Genomic DNA, 20,628 nt, shown 5'->3' on the forward strand with positions numbered 1-20,628 from the left:
ATCTGCAAGTCTGATTAATTTGTGTGAACCCCATTTTAAAAATTCTCTGTGGGACTGAGAATTAAGGGCACATTTGTTAATTTGCTTTGGTTCAGGTGTGTTATTAGAAAAAGGTGAAATTAAATAGGAGAATCACATATTCTCTCCGTTTAGCTCTGACCCCACTTCCTTTCTGTTCCTCTGTCACCTCCTCATGGCAAATTACAGAGTGTGAACCACTTGGGGCAGGGACCTTTCTTTAGCACATTATTGCACACTTTTTCAGTATTTTAAAGGATATTTTGAACTTTTGGTAATTTACAAGTTTAAATGTAATTGGCTAAAATTCTTGAATCAGTTGACTGCTTAACTGCAAAATAAGACACGTTCCAAGACAGTTTTATCTGTCTTCTTCTAAACCTTAAGTTTGAGTGGTTGGATAAGAAGCGGTGTTCAGTTTTAAGACTGGGGAGGCCTGAGATCAAATCGCTCACTGCCTGACCTTGAGCCAACCAACCAGTTTCATTCTCTGTCTAATCTACCTTCACTGGGCTGTTGTGAGGACTCCACTGATGTGCAAAATGGCCCTCCAGCTCTTCTATGACCCATAGCTATGTACACCCTTATGCTGAATTCATCCCATGCACTTTTTACAGTTAGCCAGAAGGGGGAAGCAGCATCTTCAAGGTGATGCTTTTGCCTTGCAAAAGTAGTTACACAGTGTTCCATACACCAAAGAAATAGAGACCCCGCCCTCACACACCTCTGAAAGTTACTTATCCCTGTGCAACATGGGACGAGATACTTATTGCCTCACAATGGTACGTCTGACAAGGATGATGTGGCGACCAGTCTGCTGATGGAGCATGATAAAACTGGGGTGGATGTGAAGGGCAGCTCTGTGCCTTTGCCGCCAGTCAGCTGTTGACTATCTGGTTAGCTGGGAGGACAAGGGATTAGTCATGAGCATGAATATCCAAAGCATGTGTGGAGGCACAGGCAGGTTGGAAGTGCAGGACGTGGGAGAACACAGAGGTGGTTCTGATGTTCCAGTGCACAAGTTCTTCTCTTGCATCACAAAGGACAATTCTGGGGGGTGGGGCAGGGAGTCACTGGAGTCACTTTATACCCTGTCTGGCTGTTTTTAATATGTTCTGCTGGGGTTTTTAAACCCTGCCTCAGTTTGTCACCATGCTGCTTTAGTATGTCAATAAAATTAATATGAGCCCGTTATTATTGGCCCCGGCTTGAGCACTCTGTTTATTCAGGGGGAAAGGCAGGATACAAATCATTTAAATAAATAAATACATTTTTTTTAATGCCCAGGTTTGCCGTCTACCCCGGGAGTAGTCGATGGAGGGCGCTCGCAGGAGGAGGGGCCACCCCGCCCGAAGCACCAATCTGGAGGCTGGCCTGTGGGGGGCCTCCCTGAAGCCACTGTGGAGGCTGGATCCATCGCGGCAATAAATAAATACATTCTTGAGATAAACAATATCCATGTACCCAATACATTGCAGGGCATTAGAAGTGGGAAAAGACAGGTCCCTGCCCCATAAAGTTTACAGTGGAAGAGGGTTGTTTCATCTGAATGCATGGGATGGGAAGGGTGGGCTTCGTGGGAGGCTCAGAGGAAATAGACTGCGGCAGAGCACATGCCTGGCCTGCAGAATGTCCCAGGTTCAACCAGGCAGGCCTGGGAAAGATCCCGCCTGAAACCCTGAAGAGTTACTACCAGTTTGGGCAAGCAGAACTGCGCTAGGTGAAGCAGTGGACTCAGGAGGTGGCAGCTTATATAGAGATAGAAGGTCTGGACAGAGGTTCCAGAACCAGAGGGCAGCAAGGGGGAGTGGACAAATAGAGAATAGGCTGCCTTAAGCTAGCTGATGATGATAGAGCTGAAGGAGCTAAGGTTCTGGGCTATTTGGAGGCTATTTGAAACTAGATGCAGAGCCATGCAAAGCACCTTTTCCACTTCCTCAGGGACGTAGCTCCCTAGGAAAGCAACAGGGTTGATTGAGCCTGTTCCCTTCTGCCCAGCTGGAAGGGAATTCTGCTTAAGGAGAGCTCCAGGACATCCATGGGCTTCTTTTAGGGCTAATGATGGGAATGAACTCAACTGAGTTCACCGAGAGAGAGGGAGAGAGACACAGAACACTTAAGTTATTTTCCACTTCCCTGTCGTCTATGAATGACAAGAGGGCTCTGGAGAGCAGCTCGGTCTGGATCACTTCCAAAGAGGGAAGAGGTTGCAGCTTAGCTCTGTGTTGCCATTTTGGGAATGTTGTTTTAGAGCTCAGATTCGCTGCGGTTTGGATAAAAAAATGTGAGGCCTTGGCAGCAATTTGTAACAGGAAAAAATACAAACGGGATCCACTCCCCCTTCACCACCATTATGATTGTTTTTAAAAAACGTGTGTGCGTGTGTACGTGTGTAAATAAATAAGAAAAAGCAAGCCTTATACAGAATCAGACCAGAAATAACTCCCACTGTCTCCAAAGTCTCAGGCTGACAGAGACCTTTCCCAACCCTGCTCCAGACATTCTTTAACTAGGGATGCCCAGGGTTAACCCTAGGGGCTTCTGCCAGGGTCCATTATATACTCAGGGTGATGGGTGTACTATGATCCCATGCATGTGCAGAATATGTTGTGAGGGACAGAATTCAGCTTCTTGAGAATCCCAGATTTTTTTGGGGGGGGGGGGAATTTCAGTCAGAAAATAATTATCTGAATTTGTAATCACTACAGAATAAATTATGAAAAATAGGATAAATCATGCATATTTGCACAATTTGAGTGTGTTGCAGGTTTTTTCTGATGCAGAATTCACTCTGCCCGACTTGTGCAGGGGGTTACATTTTTCAATACAAGTGTCAGCACCAGCCCTGCTTACACTGAGGCCAGCCATTGGTCCATCTAGTTCAGTACTCTACTGTATCAAAAAAAAAAACACCCAGCTTTGCTTGCCAAACAACATAAGGACGGTACCTGACAGCGGTGTAGAGGGATCTATGGTTAGCATGGCCACTCACTCCTCTTCCATCAAACGTCACTACCTGCAGAGGAAGAAGAAACCACAAGACAAGTATGATTTCCACAGGGAAAGGGGGGTTCCCTTGCGATCTCCTAACTGGCAACTCCAGATTTCTTTTTCGTTTGTTTTAAAAAATATTCATTCCCCATCCTTCAGGACGTAGTCTTTCAGAATCCAGGGTAGCTAACAAAACAAGCTAAAACAATAAAATACTCGTATCTACAACATCACTGTAGAATAGGGGTGGGCAAACCCCGGCCCACAGGCCCTTTGCGGCCCTTGGGGACCTCCAATCCAGCCTGCAGGGAGCCCTCGGTCTCCAAAGAGCCTCTGGCCTGTCGGAGACTGTTGGAGCCCAAGTGAATTGATATTCATGTCTCCATGCGTTTTCTGCTTTTCCCTGGGCATTATTTTAACCCCCTCCCCCATTGCCTCTGAACAAATTATGTCTCCATGTGTTTCTGACTTGTTCTGTCTTGGTATGTTTTGTATGTTTTCACTGTGCAAGAGGTGTGTGGCAAACGGTTCATAGATCTCATGTGGTTCTACATGCCTGTATTATAGTTCTTATGTGCATTATAAATAAGCTCAGTAAAATTAATTCATTCATATAAGTTCCATCTCTAATGTAAATTTATTCAAATTTGAAATGTGAATTAATTTTTTTTCCTGGCTCCGGACACAGTGTCAGAGAAATGATGTAGCCTACCTGCCAAAATGTTTGCCCACTCCTACTGCAGAACCACACTACAAAAATCCCCTTTAAAATTGGACAGTTAAAAGCCACAAAGAATGGGAAGGTCTTTACAACTGACTTAAAAACAGAGAGAGGACCATGACAAAGATCCTTGGTAAGGGAGTTCCAAAGTTGTGGCACCATCACCGAGAAAGCCCTGTCCCTTCAATGGATGAAACTGCATTGAAGGGGGCCAAAGAACAAGGCAAGACAGGCTGACAGGATGGCCTGGGTAGCTTCATAGGAGAGAAGGCTCTCCTTTAAGTAACCTGGACTCAGGCTATGGTAGGCTCTGATTGCAGGGACTCCATGTGCCAATTCAAGGCACTTGGCCCTAAAGTCCTAAAGAGGATAAGTGTAAGGGGTTTTGAATCAGGGGGTCTGGAGGCAGGGTTTTGGTGCTTTATAAAGATAATAAAGATCTGCATCATAAAGATTGCTCACAGGGAGAATAGGATTGTCTAAGTCTCACTGCTCCACAGAGCCCCCCTCTAACAGTGGCAGGAAGGAAACTGCAGCCAGCCAGCACTGGAACTCACATGCCTTGGAAAGTCAAGAGGGTCCTTGTTGTCCTTATGTAAGATCTCTCCAGGGAGCAGCTCCCAGTCTGAGCTTCTTGTCTCAGGAGGAAGGCGCCATGCATACGCTTGTCTTGACCTGTCTCACCTTGCCCTCTTGTCTGCCAGCACCAGAACTCTATCACCAGCTCTGACTATGTCATACATCTCTGGTCCTTGGCCCCTTTTCTGCCTGTTTCAGAAACTGAGTACCAGTGTGCCTTTGGTCTGTCAGATCCTTGTTTATGTATAGTGAAACCTGACCTCTGGCCTGCTGGGGGACACACGATGATGACACTCTTCTTGGCATGGAGCATGGATAGCATGAAGTGCCTGGTGACCCAGCAGGCCAAGGTAGCAAATAGGGAGATGATGAATCCAACCCTGAGCAATCCTACTTCCCTTGAAACACCTGAAAAATTGACTTTGGATTCTGCCATACATGAGACTTGGGGCAGATCCATGTCTCAAGGCCCCATGTGAAAAAAGCACTGCCCTCCAGCTGACATGTCCGCCAGATGGTGACGGCCACAGTTGTTTCTTAGTTGGCCAAGGAGGAAACTGGCATTGGCAAATGCCTCCCTTGATTCTTGCTGGTCCGGTTCTGCTCCCTGGGCACTAGGCACCAGCTTCGTCCTGTGCTTATCCTTAGCTCGTCCCAGTTCTGGCCCTGTTGTGCAAGCAGCACCCAAAGGCAGTGGGGGAAAGGTAGGGAGGAAGGATCAAAAGGACTTTCTATCCGCCTGCTCAGCAAGCCACTGTTTCTCCACACTGCCAAGAGGAGAAGACCAGCCAAAAATGCCTCAAGAAACAGCCTCCGCTGCTTTACAGGAGAGTTTCCCACTCCACGTAGCAAAAGGGCCTGCCACACCTTGGCAAATTACTTTCTCAGCATCTATCTTTTCTGGCAGTCAGTTTGACAAGAAAGCCAAAGCTTCCTTTGGGCAAACAACCATTGTGTCAAGAGAGGCTCTCCTGCCGTGGCCTTTCACTCCCAGAACCAGTTAGGCCTGCTCACCAGCATTGGCATGGTAGAAATGGGAGAGGCAAGGGGCTTTCCCTTCATAAGAATATAGGAACATAAGAAGAGCCCTGCTCAATCAGGTCAAAAGGCCCATCTAGTCCAACTTCCTGTGTCTCACAGTGGTCCACCAGTTGCCTCAGGGAGCACACAAGACAACAAGGCACCTGCATCCTGTTGCCACTCCCTTATATCTGGCGTTCTGAGGTAGCCCATTTCTGAAACCAGAGGTTGCACATACCCATCATGGCTTATAAATTATAATGCACTTTTCCTCCATAAATCTGTCCAATACTCTTTTAAAGGCATCTAGACCAGGTGCCATAATCACATCCTGTGGCAAGAAGTTCCACAGATTAATTACATGCTGAGTAAATTAATATTTTCTTTTGCCTGTCCTAACTCTCCTGCCACTCAGTTTTAGGGGATTCCTCTGGTTCTGATGTTATGTGAGAGGGAAAAGAACTTCCCTATATCCACTCTATCCATCCAATGCATACTTTTAAATGTCTCAGTCACATCCACCCTCATGATTTTTTCACCTTTTTTCTGGACTTAAGAGTCCCAAATGCTGTAGTCTTTTCTCATAAGGGAGGTACCCCAGCCTGAAAAGCTCCAGGACAGTTACAGGCCATGCTCTACGTGGGTCTTCTGTATAAACATGGCATGTTGCAACCCACAACTTCTTTGACACTTTCCAGTTGTGTTGGGACTTTCAAACTTCTGAAGTTCCATGTCGACTTGGCTAGAAATGACCTGAGGCTGGGATCCAGTCTAGGACTTTGAATCCATCAAAGCCCCCTTCAGACGGTGAAATGAATAAGAATGTGCTGCTTGAGGTCCTGAGATTGGCAGGCACTATGAAGCCTCTGGATTGGTTCATTACTATGCAGGGTGGTAAACAACCAGAAGCCTTTCTGGCCTTTTCACCCTTGCCTGATCAACAGGGCAGCTTCTTCAGCTTCTTCTGGCTCCAGTTCAAACTCTCATTCTGGTGCTGGCTCTGGCTCCCAACTTGCAGTGGATCCCCAGTTTTGAATCTGGTTTTGGACACAGCTGCACCACAACCTGGCCTTAGTGCCCAGGCATCATTCCAGGTTTAACCACCAATCTGCTTCTGAATTCACCTAAGTAGAATGCAGAAACTGCTCTAGCCCTACCAAGGAAAAAAAGGGTCACCTCATTTCCTTGTATCTGGGGTTTTCTGCTTGCATTTGGAGGGCAGGCTGATGGCGATGGGAGAGAGTATGGTGCCCAGGTTATGACATACACTCCCTAGATTGGTTTGCTTGGCACCATCTTTGTTATATTTTAAGAATCAGGAAAAGAGCATTCCTGTTGTGTTGTGCTTTTAATACTGTCAAGAGGTCCTGGAATTGTATTAGTTACTGTTCACATCTACTGGTCTGCTGCTTTAATCTCTGCAGTTTATTGTGGTCTAATATTATATGCTTTCAAACAGAATGTTATCATTTTATTATTGTTATAAGCTGCCTGGGGGCTGCATAGCAGTGAAAGATGGGATGCAAATTCCATAAATAAAATGTGTTAAATGCCTCAAATAAAATTAATGTAAACAATGAACATAAATAAAGAAGTCAGCTCTGTTATAGTTCTGGGACGGAAGACAGTGTGCCATTTGGAACCCACAGAAAACCAAGTAATTTGCCAAGACACATTGTGACCTGGATCGAGCCTGAACAGGCCTTGCAGTCTGTTCCAGAAGATTTAGATTTGGCACATAAATCCAACATGCAGGAAATTAGTTCTGGCTTTGAGTATGTTAACCTTAGAATTTTTCTGTGTTTGCACTATTTGCTATTGTGCTTGGATGAAATATGGCCACGTGGTTCCCCAGGCGAGACTGAGTTTCTCCACTGAGTTATAGGCCAGCTGGGAGAATGAGCAATGACATCATCGAAGAGGGGGGAAGCACGCGCGCACACACACACACACACACACACAAAACAGTGCGGCTTCTTCTTTTTCTTTCAGAACCTGTGAGACAGTAGAGGCTCTTACTGCTGCCAGATGGTGGAGGAATTTTGTCAACAAGAGATCCCATTGTCTGGATGACTTATCAAGCAACAGAGTCGGAAGAATTTTTCCTCCACCTCACCAGAAGCTTTTCCTACCTCACCTGACCCACATTAGAAGATCATTTAGATCTTCTTTTCTAGAAGATCTGCAGCAGCAGCAGCAGCAGCAGCAGCAGCAGCAGCAGCAGCTAATAATAATAATAATAATAATAATAATAATAATAATAATAATAATAATAATAATAATAATAATAATAAAACTTTATTTTTATCCTGCCCTTCTCCCTAACAGGACCCAGGGCAGCTAACAACATATTAAAAAAAACAGATTTTAAAAACATTAATACATAGCAGATAAAAACATTTAAAAACACATTACAGAGGCCATAAAAACAGTAGTCAGATTAAAAGACAGAATAAAAGAGCAAGTTACCAAGGAATCAAGCCTGTAAAAAACTAAAAGATGTATAAAAATGTTAAGAAGGCCAGAAATCAGAAGGCTTGTTTAAACAACAGTGTTTTCAGGCCTCGCCGAAAACTCTCAAGAGAGGGAGCCATTCTCAAGTCAAGGGGAAGGGAGTTCCATAATGTTGGTGCCACTACCGAGAAGCTGCACTGTTTAATTCTATTTGCTAATGGAGTGGGCCACAGAGCTTACTTGCCTAGCCTCTCAGTTTCACTGGTGAAGCAAAGAGCAGTTCACTACAATCCTTTTCACTCAAGTATTCCATGCAGAAGAGCTATGAATGCCACCCATAGGTAATAACAACAGTATGCATTTCAATGTACTTCAGTGTCAAGCAGCACTATCCATTTTGGCCCCTCCTGGGAGCTGGGCAACAAATCTTGACATAAGAGGAGAGACTGGGGCTGGTCCAGCCAGAGTGAGGCAACTCCTGGGCTGACTTAGAAAGGCTATGCCCCTAGAGGGATGTTGGAATCCCAAAGGCCTGAAGGGCCTCATTTCCATTTTGTACATTCCTTTAACCACTTTTTTGGTTACTGTACTTAGAACAAAAAAGCCAAAGATTAAAACCTGTTGACCCAAAGTCTCACTCTCAATGAACCAATGTCCTTAAACACTGAGCTGTTCCTTGGGGGGGGGGGGGGAGGATACTGCAATGGCTACACTGTCCACCCAAGTTAACTAACTTTCAGTTTTGGAAAAGTTTTTGAATATTACTGAACTTTCTATAACAAGGAAAAGTTTTCCACACCAACCAGCTCATTCTCAAGGAATGCCCCAAAATGACCCTCAGAGCAACACTGAATCTTTGAGCTGGACAGATCTACCTAGCATCCCATTTCCAGCAGTGGCTGGTGACATGCCCCAGGATGTCCATAAACAGGGATGAAGATGATGGCCCTCTCTTGTTCTTCATCCCCCTCATACTACCACACCTCTAAACACAGAAATTCCATTCAGCTATTATTTATCTAGTTTATTTTTACCCTTACCTTTAAAAGCCACCTTTCCCGAAGGTGATGAACAAAAAATTAAAACAAGAAATCAGTTTTTAAAAGTCCTATCATCAGCAATACCCACAAGCCTTTTTGAAAAGTAACCCAAGTCCATGACCCCATCTTGTTCCAGGAAGAAGAAACCCTTCTTAATAAATAACAAGACACTCAAGACTTCTCATTACCAGGTTGATTTGGTTGGTTTCAACATTCTCCAGGATCAGGGTAGACAGCAGATGTGTTTCCCATTCAACAGATGGATCATCCGGAAGACCCCTTGGAATAATAAAAATAGTAAGATTTTTAAGAGTCATGCCTATGTTGCAGAAGGAATCCATAATACGAGGAAGAATGACAGAGGAAGAGCCCTGCTAGATCAGGTCAAAGGCCCAGCCCAGCATCCTGTTTCCCACAGTGGTCCACCAGATGCCTCTGGAAAGTCCAGAAATGGAACCTGTAGGTGGTCAGCTCTTTCCTGCTGTTGCTTCTCAGTAACTGATATCAGAGGTATACTGCCTCTGACCCTGATGGTAGCATATGGCCAGTGGACAGGGAGAAATTATTTGAAGTTGCAGTAGCTATATGGGCTTGTTTCCTTCTTCCTCTTCTCTCCAGCACTGCTAGAAGGAGAAAAGGGCAGTTGCCACCATGATCCTCTTCCAACTTGCCCTCAGCAAGTCAGAACAGGACTGGAGCCCCAGTGGAACAGCAGGGTGGAGAGGGCAGTGGGCAGACATGCTAGGGGCTTGTCCATCCACCACCCCTCCAAGGGTGTTACTCCATATGACTGTCTTAGGTTGCTTCATGGCAAGGCAAGGCAAGGCCTGCATTTGGCATCACAACTAGCAGGGCTGGCCCAAAATTACCCAGAGTCTGAGATGCCAAATGCTATCTCCTTACCCACTGGTGCACCAGCCACTGCCACTCTTCCTTCCACTTCCTGGAAAGAAAGAAAGAAAGAAAGAAAGAAAGAAAGAAAGAAAGAAAGAAAGAAAGAAAGAAAGAAAGAAAGAAAGAAAGAAAGAAAGAAAAGGGAGTGGAGCAGAAGTATGGGGGAGCAGAGAATGGTGGGTTAGGACACTGGAAGCTCTAGCCCACTACTTGCCTCCACATTTCTCTTCCACTTGGTTACTCCTTTCCTTTTTGAAATCAGGAAGAGCCGCCAGAGGTGTGTGAAGCACTCCTGCCAATCCACTAATCCTATGCATGTCTACTCAGAAGTAAGTTCTACTGTAGTCAGTGTAGCTTACTCCCAGGTAAGTGTGGACAGGAGTAACGGCCCAATCCTAACGGCCCAATCCTATCCAACTTTCCAGCACCAGTGCAACTGCAATGGTAAGGGTACAAGTGTTTCCCGTATCTTGAGGAGGCTGCTGTTACTGCCCCCCCCACAGGATGCCCCCCCCACTGGCATGGCTGCACTGGCACTGGAAAATAGGATAGGATTGGGCCCTAAGGTCAGGGCCTAGGAGAGGAGGGTAAAGGGGGTAATTTGTACCCAGGCCCAGGGTCAGAAAGGGGGCCCAAAAAGTTCCTGGGATCTGACATTTTCCTATCTCACCTGAACTCGCTGCCTGTGCATGGTGTTGGGGGCACAACTGTGGATATGCACACCGGGCCCAGGAATGCATCCATGACCCTCCTTAGCAACGTATCACACCTGGGAGGAAACTGGCCTGCTACAGTAGCTCTTTGCCTTGTGGATCCAATAACCATGAAGAATTGTATAGGAGCTCAGGGACACAGCTGTGGGGCTACAGCTGCTGCAGAAGTTTATTTTGGTGCGCATAGGACACTGTCCATTCTAGTGTGACTCAACTACAATGATGCTAATTTTCTGCAATGATTTGCTATACTTCAAAGATTTTAGAGAGTCGAAGGAGTGTGTTGGTTTTCCATATTGCTTTATCTAGCTGCCAATGCATGATAGTGTAGACCTGGGCTCTGCATCAAGAAGTCTGGTAGACCTGGGCTTCAAGGCTATTCTGGCTGTCAGCACCCTCCCCCTGCCATTTTGTCTCCCATTCTGCCTGCTTCCATTGCCCCCCTCCCCCTTTGGGAAGGGACCCAAAAGAAACTTTGTACCTCCCGATAAAATTCCTCTCAGAGGCCCTGCCTAAGGCAACTACCAAAATTGGCCTCATGGATGCAGCTGGCCCCGATGACTAAGAGTAACTGACAGTCTTGTCCTCCATGAATTTATCTAATACTCAGAGCCCAAACCTATCCCCTGCCACACTGTAGCATGGAGCTGCTGTGTGCTGCATATTATGGGGGGGGGGGGCGATCAGGAGGCCTGGGAGAGGTAAGGAAAAATATTTTCCCCTTACATTTCTGTAGGCCTCCTGACAGAGGCACCTGCTCGAAGCACTATGCCAAGAGGGGGTGCAAAACTGCCCCCAGGCTCCACCATTCATAGTTAAGGAGAAGGCACTGGTGGATTCATGCCCCCTGTTCTTTCTCCTGTGGAGGCTCCATAGACTTCAAGGGGAGCCTCCACAGGAAAAGGAACAGGGGGGGACGGGGGACAGTGAAGCCACTGAGGTGAATGCCCCTCCTCTGGTGAGAACCCAGAAGTGACGTCACATGACATGTCACAAGGTGTTGTGATGTCAACAGCTATATAGCTGGCATAGGTTCCAAGGAGCAAAAAGGGGAGGGACGGATTAAAAAAAAAAAGAGGGGATAGGATCCAGGTGCATGTCAGTGCCACCAGAATCCCTCCCTCCCCTAGCCTGCACCCTGCCGTCCCTGTCACGCCCCTGCCACTGACTTACTGAGGTTGACACAACCCAAGGGTTTGCAGTGGAGTGACCCTGGAACTGCTGCTGCTTTGCGGCAGCGGCTTGGATGAGCCTAGAGGAGGTGCACTCTGAGTGCCATCACTGGGCCTTTGGGAATAGCAGGATGTTCCTCCTGCTGTCACAAATGGAGGGGAGGATTGGGCCATCAAGGAGGAAAGGATTGGGATTGTTTTCTCTGCCTGGGGAAGGCACCATAATCTGGAGGCAGAGCACACACTCTGCGAACAGAAGGCTCCAGATCCAAGCCCTGGCATCTCCAGCTAAAAGAATCTCGGGTAGCAGGATTGCGAAAGTGCTGGGAAAGATTGATTGGTGCTGCCAATCAAACAGATTAGACAGAATTGGAAAGATGGACAAACAGGCTGAGTTTGGATAAGAAGGCTGCATGTGTCCTCATAGAATTTAATGTCTTGGGACAAATAAGTGGGGCCTGAACAAGGACGGAACACCACGTGGGGCCCTTAAAATACAATTGGTAACCACTGCTCCAAAGCAACACTGGCAAAACATCTGACATGCCAAGTTTACCTCTGAAAACACTGCTGGGCAGCCAGGCAGGTTTTAACTTGTTTCGACAGATGAAGGTCACTTTAGTTCAATGGAAACCAACAGCTGGAGGCAGCAGATCAAAATCCTTAGGAGCTCAATGATGTGAGGGCAAGCCAAAATTAACTCCAGAGTCTTTTGAAAAGAGCAAAGTGCACCTTACAATGGCCCAACATGCATAAAGTGGTTTAATTGGTCTCACAAGTTTTAGCTACCAGTAGCTGATCCACAAACACACTCCAGTGAAATTTAATTTAATCTTTACAGGATTATCTAATAGAAAGGGGCTAAAATAACCATCAAGCCTGATGAAGTATAGCATTTGAGAAGCAAGATAGTGTAGCAGCAGGTCAAGTGAGAGTGTGGGACTTAGGCAGAGCTGAGTTCAAATCTCCACTCAGCCTTGTTGTTCACTAGGTGGTGCTGGGCAAATCAGCCTAATGTGCATGAATCATGTGAGATAATATAATAATCATGTGAGATAATGAATCATGTATTCTCCATGGAGTACATGTACCGTTCCATGGAGAAAGGATAACACACATATGTACACCTTCAGAGAAGCCAGACAACCCAGAATTAGTGAGATAGTTCAGATATCAACATCAATTCACGGTTTGTCAGGAAGCGTGGACATCATCCAACAAACGGTGGTTTGCAAAAACTGTCAAACCAGGATCTGAAAACATATATATTTTTTTTCCTCACATTTTTTATACCGCCCTTCCTCCAAAGAGCTCAGGGCAGTTTACACAGCTGCTCCTCCCCTCTTTCTTGTCCTCACAACCACCCTGTGAGGTAGGTGAGGCTGAGAGAAAGTGACTGGCCCAAGGTCACCCAGGAAGCTTTGTGGCTGAGGGGGGATTTGAACCTGGATCATCCAGGTCTAAGTCCATCTCCCAAACCACTACACCACCCTGGCACAGAGGGGAGACAACAGAGAAAGGGGAGAGAGCTGAATAGAACTGAACGTCTGGGGGAAAATATGCAGTCATTTTTCAGGTACTCTTTTTGAGGCTTGGTTACTGAGGTTTACCTCAGCTGAGGCAGTATGGGGGCTAGGGGGTTCAGCCAAAGGTTTTAAGAGAGAGGAGTGTTTTGGGAAAGGATTTAAAATTAAAAAGAGAGGTGGTATCATGGAGGCTTTGTGGGAGGAAGTTCAAAGGGAGCAGTAAGGGAGGAAAAAAAGGAGGTGCTTTATGACACAGGACACGTTAAGGTGGTGGCAGGTGGTGACGCAAAAATCACAGACATGGACAGTGCAAAAGTCACAGGCATGGATTGACAGGACATGCGAGTGGGGAGATAACAGGGGAGGGGATAAACCATGGTGAGTTTTAAAGATTAGGATGAGAAACTTATGCAGGATCCAGAAGTAGGCAGGAAGCTAGTGTTGGGACTGAACTTATTAAACTATGTTGGAAGGGGGTTAGCAAACCACAGTTCAGGCAAACTATGGCTTGGGGTTGCATCTCCCCATCAGCTCATTACAGAAGAACTACAAAAGTGCTGCAAAGGCTCATGCTCTAGAACAGGGGTGTCAAACTCATTTCATACCGAGGGCCGAATGGCATTCATGATGTCTGCTGAGGGTTGGAAGTGATGTCGTTAGGCAGGAAGTGATGTCATTAAACAGTTCATGACCAAAAACAAGCATTTTTCTCACTTAGGAATTCATTAACTACAAATGACAGAAGAGAAAACACGCAAATCTTTATCATATTTCAAGATATGGGAGAGCTCAATTTTTGTGGGGGCTGCCCTTTTAGCAGTAACACCTCAGCCCTTCTCAGCAGCTAAGAGCCTGAGGGCCGGATAAAAAACCACATCCGGCCCCTGGGCCTTATGTTTGACACCCCTTCTCTAGAATTCTTTGATTAAGTGTTTCGGAATCACTGATGGAGTCTGGTAGTGCTAAGGAACCTAAATCTAAGCAGAGGAAGAGACATCAAAGATGGAGGATGCCTTGCCTACATCAATCTGGAGAACGAGTCCCATGTCGCTTCTTGTGCCCACCACACACCGGGTTGCAACCCACCATGACCCACAGTTTGAGAAACACTGCTTAAAGGATTTCCTGCTACAGGGGGTTGGACTAGATTACCTTGTGCATTCTTTACAACTCTTTTATTCTATGAGTTCCAAACAACATCATAAAAAATACGCTAAGAAATATAAGCACAACAGTTCCTTAATTTAAAAAAAATGGTCTGAGCCAGTTCTGAGATATGCTGTGACCTTTCCAAAAGCACAACCAAGCCAAGTGCAATTAACAGCCTCAGAGTTCATGAGGTATTTGGCATTTAGTGGGTTAACCTGACATCGATGCCTAGCTCAAGGTCACTGGCACAGAGATAAAGGACTGAGAGGGATGTGAACTTTAACACATTCCCCAGAGCCTGTTCCAATTGACATGGTTTCCCCACTCCCTCCATTCCTCTGCTTCTTGCCCTCTGGATCCTTTGTCTTTCACTGGGGCTGTCAGTGGTCATAACAGAGGGATCAAGATATCTATCGCACAGGGCTGCCACTGGGAGAATGGAAAGGATTAAACATTTACAACCACTCTGAATCAATGCCAAAGGGCAGGGGCAACTTTCATTTCACACTGGGCTGAAAAAAACTGGGATGGACAACAATGTAGAGCATGCAACAAGAGGCGAAAGTTCGTTGGAAGGCATTCCCTGCTGCTGTCTCTCAAAACCTGCAGCTACACCTGGGAGTGCCCGATAACAAAGTCAATTTATGTACTCTTGGGCACACTTTGTTTGCTTCACTCAGTTGGGCCATGGAGACCTTGTTGAAACAGTCTTATCTTGGGCCAGTCTCATTTTGAGAACTGAGGGTGGCATGTTCAGAAGTGACGGGAACAAAAGCCAATTTAATTTAATTACCACCCACAAAGCTCTGATGGTGCCAACACAGCTCCTGGGATTTGTACTGCCTCCTGTTCCCAAAAATACATGACACCTTCCCTTGCTGCAAAAATCGCCACAGAGCCCACCAGTTAGGCTCAGGAGAAGAAGACTATCATTTGCTTGTCGAGCTCCCAAAGTATCCTGCTTTGTGGTCAGAGTGAAGGATGGCAGAGGAATGAAGTTCAATAGATCACATCCGATTTCTTGAAAATATGCTCCTTGCCTTGCTACAAAAAATACTCTACAACAGGCAACAAAATAAAGAAGATAAAAACTATATGTGATCAAATACCAGATTATGCAAGTGAGGTGCTACTCAGTGCAACAAGGTGCTCAGACTGGCAAGCCAAAGCCCAGGAGAGTTATATATATAGGGCCAGCAGGGCCTCTATTGGTTCCCTAGGTCACCTGATTCCTCCTAACAGGCTACAGCTTCCTTTTCTTCACTGCCAGGGGGGTGCTGAAGCACAGCAAGGCCAGCTGGTTTCTCCGCCCCCCCACCCCGAACTGTTCTGCTAGAGGCCCTGCTTGGAGGCACATGCCTCTGCTGCCTCAGTTGGCATGGATGGGTTGGCCCTGGCAGCAGCCAGATCCCATCTTAAAACAGGACCAAAACCGCCAGTTGAAAATGGCAAAACCCATGTTCAGTTTGGCCCATCATGTCACCTGTGAAGGTACCCTTAAATTCGGAACATGGACCCTTCAGTGCTCAAGCATATTCTGCCTGGTGGGCAGCGTTCCAAGTCCCTCCTTCAGCAGATTTGTGTCATTGTAATATATCACCATGAATTATGAACTACTTCTAAGCAGCAGCCTAATGCCCCGTTCTCAGAGATGACAGAATTGCTTATCGTAATGTGAAATCTGGTATTCCTCTGACGTCAGTGCCTCAGAAGCAGGGTGATAAATGGGAGCGCAAGATGCTGCAGGAACAAGTTCATATTCATTCCCCTTCAGATGGGAACTGGCACAGGCTTCTGGGTGAGCAGAAAACCAAGGGGAATGAGAGCTGGTTTGGAACATTTAGAGGCAGCATGCGTGAGCGCAGAGTGCGTGTGTCTCACAAGCCGAAGATCAGGATTCTATTTCTGCCTTCAGGAAGAAAGTCAGGATTTCAAGGGGCCATTGTGAGACCAGAATGCAAAACTAAGTCTCTAAAATGGCACAGGGTCTGCTGTTCCTTACCACCATTCTCCAGAGACAGCATAGTGGAATGTCCCTCTTCTTCCTGTTTAAGGCGGGGGGATGATGACACATGCAAGAAAGTCCCCCCTTCCAAATGGTGGAGCTTGCTCTGTTCACAGTCTGAGAGGCGTCACTCATAAGTGGTATGATTTGTATGCAATTCGAAATAGAATTAAAACCTTTTGTCAACTCTGTGCTTTCAACAGCTGCCCAGCAAGCAGAAATTCTGGAGAAAAAAATCTGGCACCATTACTTCACACAAGAAAATGTGTCACCTGCTTAATTTCTGCCTTATTGGCCAGGTGATAAAGACCCAGAAGTCCAATTGGACATTTTTGTTTTTAACATCTATGACTGAAAAAGAGCTTGGTGTAATATGGAAATCTGTACTTTTCCAACTGTTTGGAAAAACAGTTGCTGGTGGTGGTGGGGTAAACAAGAGAGGAATTCTCTCATCTGGAAGCCTACAAGGAGGGCCTGAAGGCCCTTGGTTGGCCACTGTTCAGAACCTCAGGTAAACTGACGGGGGTGCTGCCTCTCACCTCAATTTGCCCACCTCCACCACTCTCCCTTTTCCTACTTCTTGAATCCAAAAACGGAGCAGAAGAAGAAGTGTGAAGGGGATAAATAGGAGGCTAGAGCACTGGAGACATTCTAGCTTAACACTCTCATCTCCTTCACAATTCCTCTTTTGCACCATTTTCTTCTTTTTGGAATTCAGGGAGCAGAAGGAAATGGAAGCTGGTGCCAGATAAGGGGGAGAAGCATTGGGCATCTTGCCTTAGGCCTGGGGTGTCTTGGGCTGGCTCTGCAATAGCTGGAAACAGGGTGCTGGACTAGATGAGTCCACCTTGGTCTTTTCTTGCAAGGCAGTTCTTATAACCTTCCTTTAAAGTCCTGGTTCCACTTATTTGGCAATTATGGTATTTAGAATGGTGACCAAGCTGGCATGGTCACAGCCCACTATGGCATGTTTACAAAGAAACATTCCCCCCCCCCTTTGGAAGCTGTGATGGGCGAACTAGAGCAACAAATCCAGAAAATGCAGCTCTTGCCTGCCCATTTTCATTGTGCCAAGGAAGGAAATCCACGCCTCCTGGCAGAGTGGAAGTGGTGACTGGTCAGATGGAACAGGAATCCAGTGCACTTTTTTCCAAGTAGCTATACATTTTTAACCACCAAAACTGCTTGTACATGACGTCCCCACATAAGAACAATGTGTAGACAAGCTCCTACCGCACATTGCAATCTACCCACAATCCCACAAGGGGAAGGGGACCTCCGGGCAAGAGAGGAAATGAACAGTACATCTACTCAGGCCAGCAATCTCCCACTGTGGAGAAACAGATTAAATAGAACATCCCTTCTCACAGGCCAAGAACATTCAAGGATTTCCTATCTTTCAATCCTAAACTTGGCTTCCTACTTCTGAAGTTAATATCCTATTTTTCCATGCTCAAGAACTTCATTCATCATTAATGTCAAACAACAGGGGGCATAGTAGAGCAAGCAGCTTATCATGCTTGTCAGGCCCAAGCTGTGCCAACTACCCCAGAAAGCAGGAGTGTGTGCCCAATCCTATCCAATTTCCAGCACTGACGCAGCTGCAATGAAGTCTTGAGGTAAGTGGAACAAATATTCCCTTACTTTGAGAAGGCCTCAATGACTGCCCCTGCCCCACTGCAGGATACAGCGCATGTCCTGTTGGCAAGGCTGCATCGGCACTGGAAAGTTGGATAGGGTTGAGCCCTGGGTGTGCTCAACACAGTCAGGAGCACAACAGCCAGAAGGCACTGCTTTCCTGCCCAGGCAAAGGTAGAAGATAACTCTTTGTAAACTATGCTTGTTGGAAAGCGGTATATAAGTATTAATAACAGCAACAGCAACACAGGCCTACACACAGTTCGTTGTTGCAAAAATCAGACCTATTCTTATTTTTTGGGTGCTGAATCAAAAATGCCATTGGTTTTGCCAGATTTGCTCTAGTTTAGGGGGTACGGCATAGCCACCTTATATGCTGATTCAAGCAGCTTCCTCATGAGGAAGATGGTGCTGTGGCTTTTTCATGAGAAAGTTGCTTGAATCAACATATAAGTAGCTATGTCTTATCTCCCAAACTAGAGCCAATCAGACAAAACGAATGCCATGTTTTGATTCAGCACCCCAAAAATATCCTAAATTTGTTCAAACATCCTTGGGCAACTAAAAAAAGGGTTGTTTTTTTTTAGGCCTGCATAATTGATCTGATTGGATTAATTGGATGAGGACAGCTGTCTCCATGACCTCCTTGTGGGCTTCCCAGAAGCATCTAGCTGGCCACTGGGGGGAAGAGAATGCTGGACTAAATGGACCTTTGCCCTAATCTGGCAGTGTCTTTCTGATGTCCTCCCCATTTTACTTTCCCACCCTGCCAGACTGTCTCAGTGAGATAAAGATAAATAACTCCAAAGAACTCAGATGCTCGGAATGAAGAGCACCAAGCCGAATGACCTTTAGTCCTCTCCATCTCTCTTAATGTAAACATTGTGCAAACCAAAGGGCTTTGCCATAGGAACCACAATAGCAACTGGCGCACCTATTTCTCCTCCTCCTCCTCTCCCGCGCTCTAGAGTAACCCCAGGTGCAGCTCCCAGCATGCACAGTGCTCTCGTCGCCTCGGGGACCCAGTGATGTAGCGCCTCAACTTTGGCCCACTAGAAACACTCCCATTTTAACAGGGCTGTTCAAAAGCTGTTTACACTAGTCACATGGGGGAGGGACGGAAGGCAAGAGAGACAGAGAAAGGAGGTTTTTGGCAGCCTGTCAAAAAGCCAAGCAAGGAAGGCCTGGAGGCAATTTTAACTCTTCCCAGCCAGGGTATCTGGCTGAACTCTCCCACCAGCCAACTCAAAAACAGTTTTGTTCAGTTTTGCACAGGGGGTGCGGTTAGTGCAAGGGCTGCCACAACAGCTATCACAGCTTTCCAAGTAATCTCTGAAACTGCAGTTCGGAGAAGAGGGGGTGTAAGGAATTCTCAGCACCCTCATAATTTGTGGAATTTGTCAGTGGGGCAGGGAGCCACAAGTGGTGTAAAGCTGAAAGAAGTGGGGAGTTCTCATCCTTTTCAACATTTCCTTCAAAAACTGAAGGCCAAATGAGATGGGAGGGTGGCAAAGGCTAATTTCTTTTCATGTGCCCACCCTGTTCACATATAAAACAGGTGAGGGGGACTAATGTTAATGTACGTACTTTAACAGAATGGAAGGCACTAAAGTATCTGCCTCTCATGCCTTACCTTACTTCACTTCCATTTAGAACGCACATGGGACTAATGGCCATATCACTGCAGGCGACCTTGGTACAGTGTCTCGCCAGGCAAGTCCACCTACATGTTGGTGGACCCCTTAAAGGAAGCTTATGAGGTTGGTGGCAATAGCCTGTGAAGCTCTGCAGCTGTCACCTTTTTCTTTCTTAACCTACAACACAAAGCCCTCACCACAATGCAGCATCACAGTCAAATAGCGTCAGGACAGTCAAATGGCACACTGGGTGAAAAATGATGGCAGCCACCAAGAGAAGCTCTGGGGTGTAGGGACCCAATCTTTCCCAGAAAGCGGGGGGGGGGGGGGCTGACATTAGCAGTGAGTTCTGCTGGGGCATTGGATCCTTGACAGCTCCAAAAGATACCACATGATGTGCTGGCCTGCAATCAGGTCTACTTGGGTCTTGAGTGCAACTCACTGGGAGGAGGCCATCAAGGCAGTGGTTATTCTACCTTAAACAAAAACATTAAAACTCTGCATTAAGGGAAACTGAATTGCACCACTGATGTATATTATATAAACTGCCAGTTCTGCACACATATTTTGCATAATTTATTTTTGCAATGTTCACTATTTTGCATAATTTGTTCTAGTTTTGCCAGTCATAGGGAGAGGCAAGGAACTACAGTATTTAGGGCATTGAAGGGGCACCCACAGCCCAGTCCCTGGCTGTTAAAATTCCAGCCCTCTCACTAATTTCTAAACCTTAAGCAGGCCCATTGCCTGCACTCTTTCAAGCCCATTTTCCCAGCCATAGGCGCTAGAAATCTGGTTTTAAAACACTCAAATTATTTTTAAATACTTAATCCAAAAGAGATTCTCATCCTCCCTCCCAATCCTGAAGCATGCAGGATATTATTCCTATTACCCTTACCCCTTCTTCTCCACCTGCTTTCCTTTACATTGATGTTTTCGAGCTTTTTACTATTAAGAAAAAAAAGAGTAAGAAAAAAAGAGAATGGGGCAATGCAGTACAGGTACAGCAGTAAAGAAGACCTCAATCAAAATCAGCTTTCAGAAAGCCTATTTATTTGGGAAAGTGAGGCT

At 46.1% G+C, this 20,628-nt stretch overlaps 1 protein-coding gene across 1 annotated transcript in view; it reads right to left on the reverse strand.

Moving 5' to 3' along the window:
* PIGL (phosphatidylinositol glycan anchor biosynthesis class L) overlaps positions 1-20,628 on the reverse strand; it is a 60,460-nt gene that overhangs the window by 11,075 nt on the left and 28,757 nt on the right. The window contains exons 3-4 of the mRNA XM_066635391.1: positions 9,012-9,102; positions 2,967-3,034 (exon numbers count right to left, since the gene is read on the reverse strand). Of these exons, the coding sequence (XP_066491488.1) occupies positions 2,967-3,034; positions 9,012-9,102 (159 nt within the window). The remainder of the gene's footprint in view (positions 1-2,966; positions 3,035-9,011; positions 9,103-20,628) is intronic.

Source organism: Tiliqua scincoides, chromosome 8 (assembly GCF_035046505.1).
Source record: "Tiliqua scincoides isolate rTilSci1 chromosome 8, rTilSci1.hap2, whole genome shotgun sequence".
In the NCBI taxonomy this organism is placed as follows: Eukaryota; Metazoa; Chordata; class Lepidosauria; order Squamata; family Scincidae; genus Tiliqua; species Tiliqua scincoides.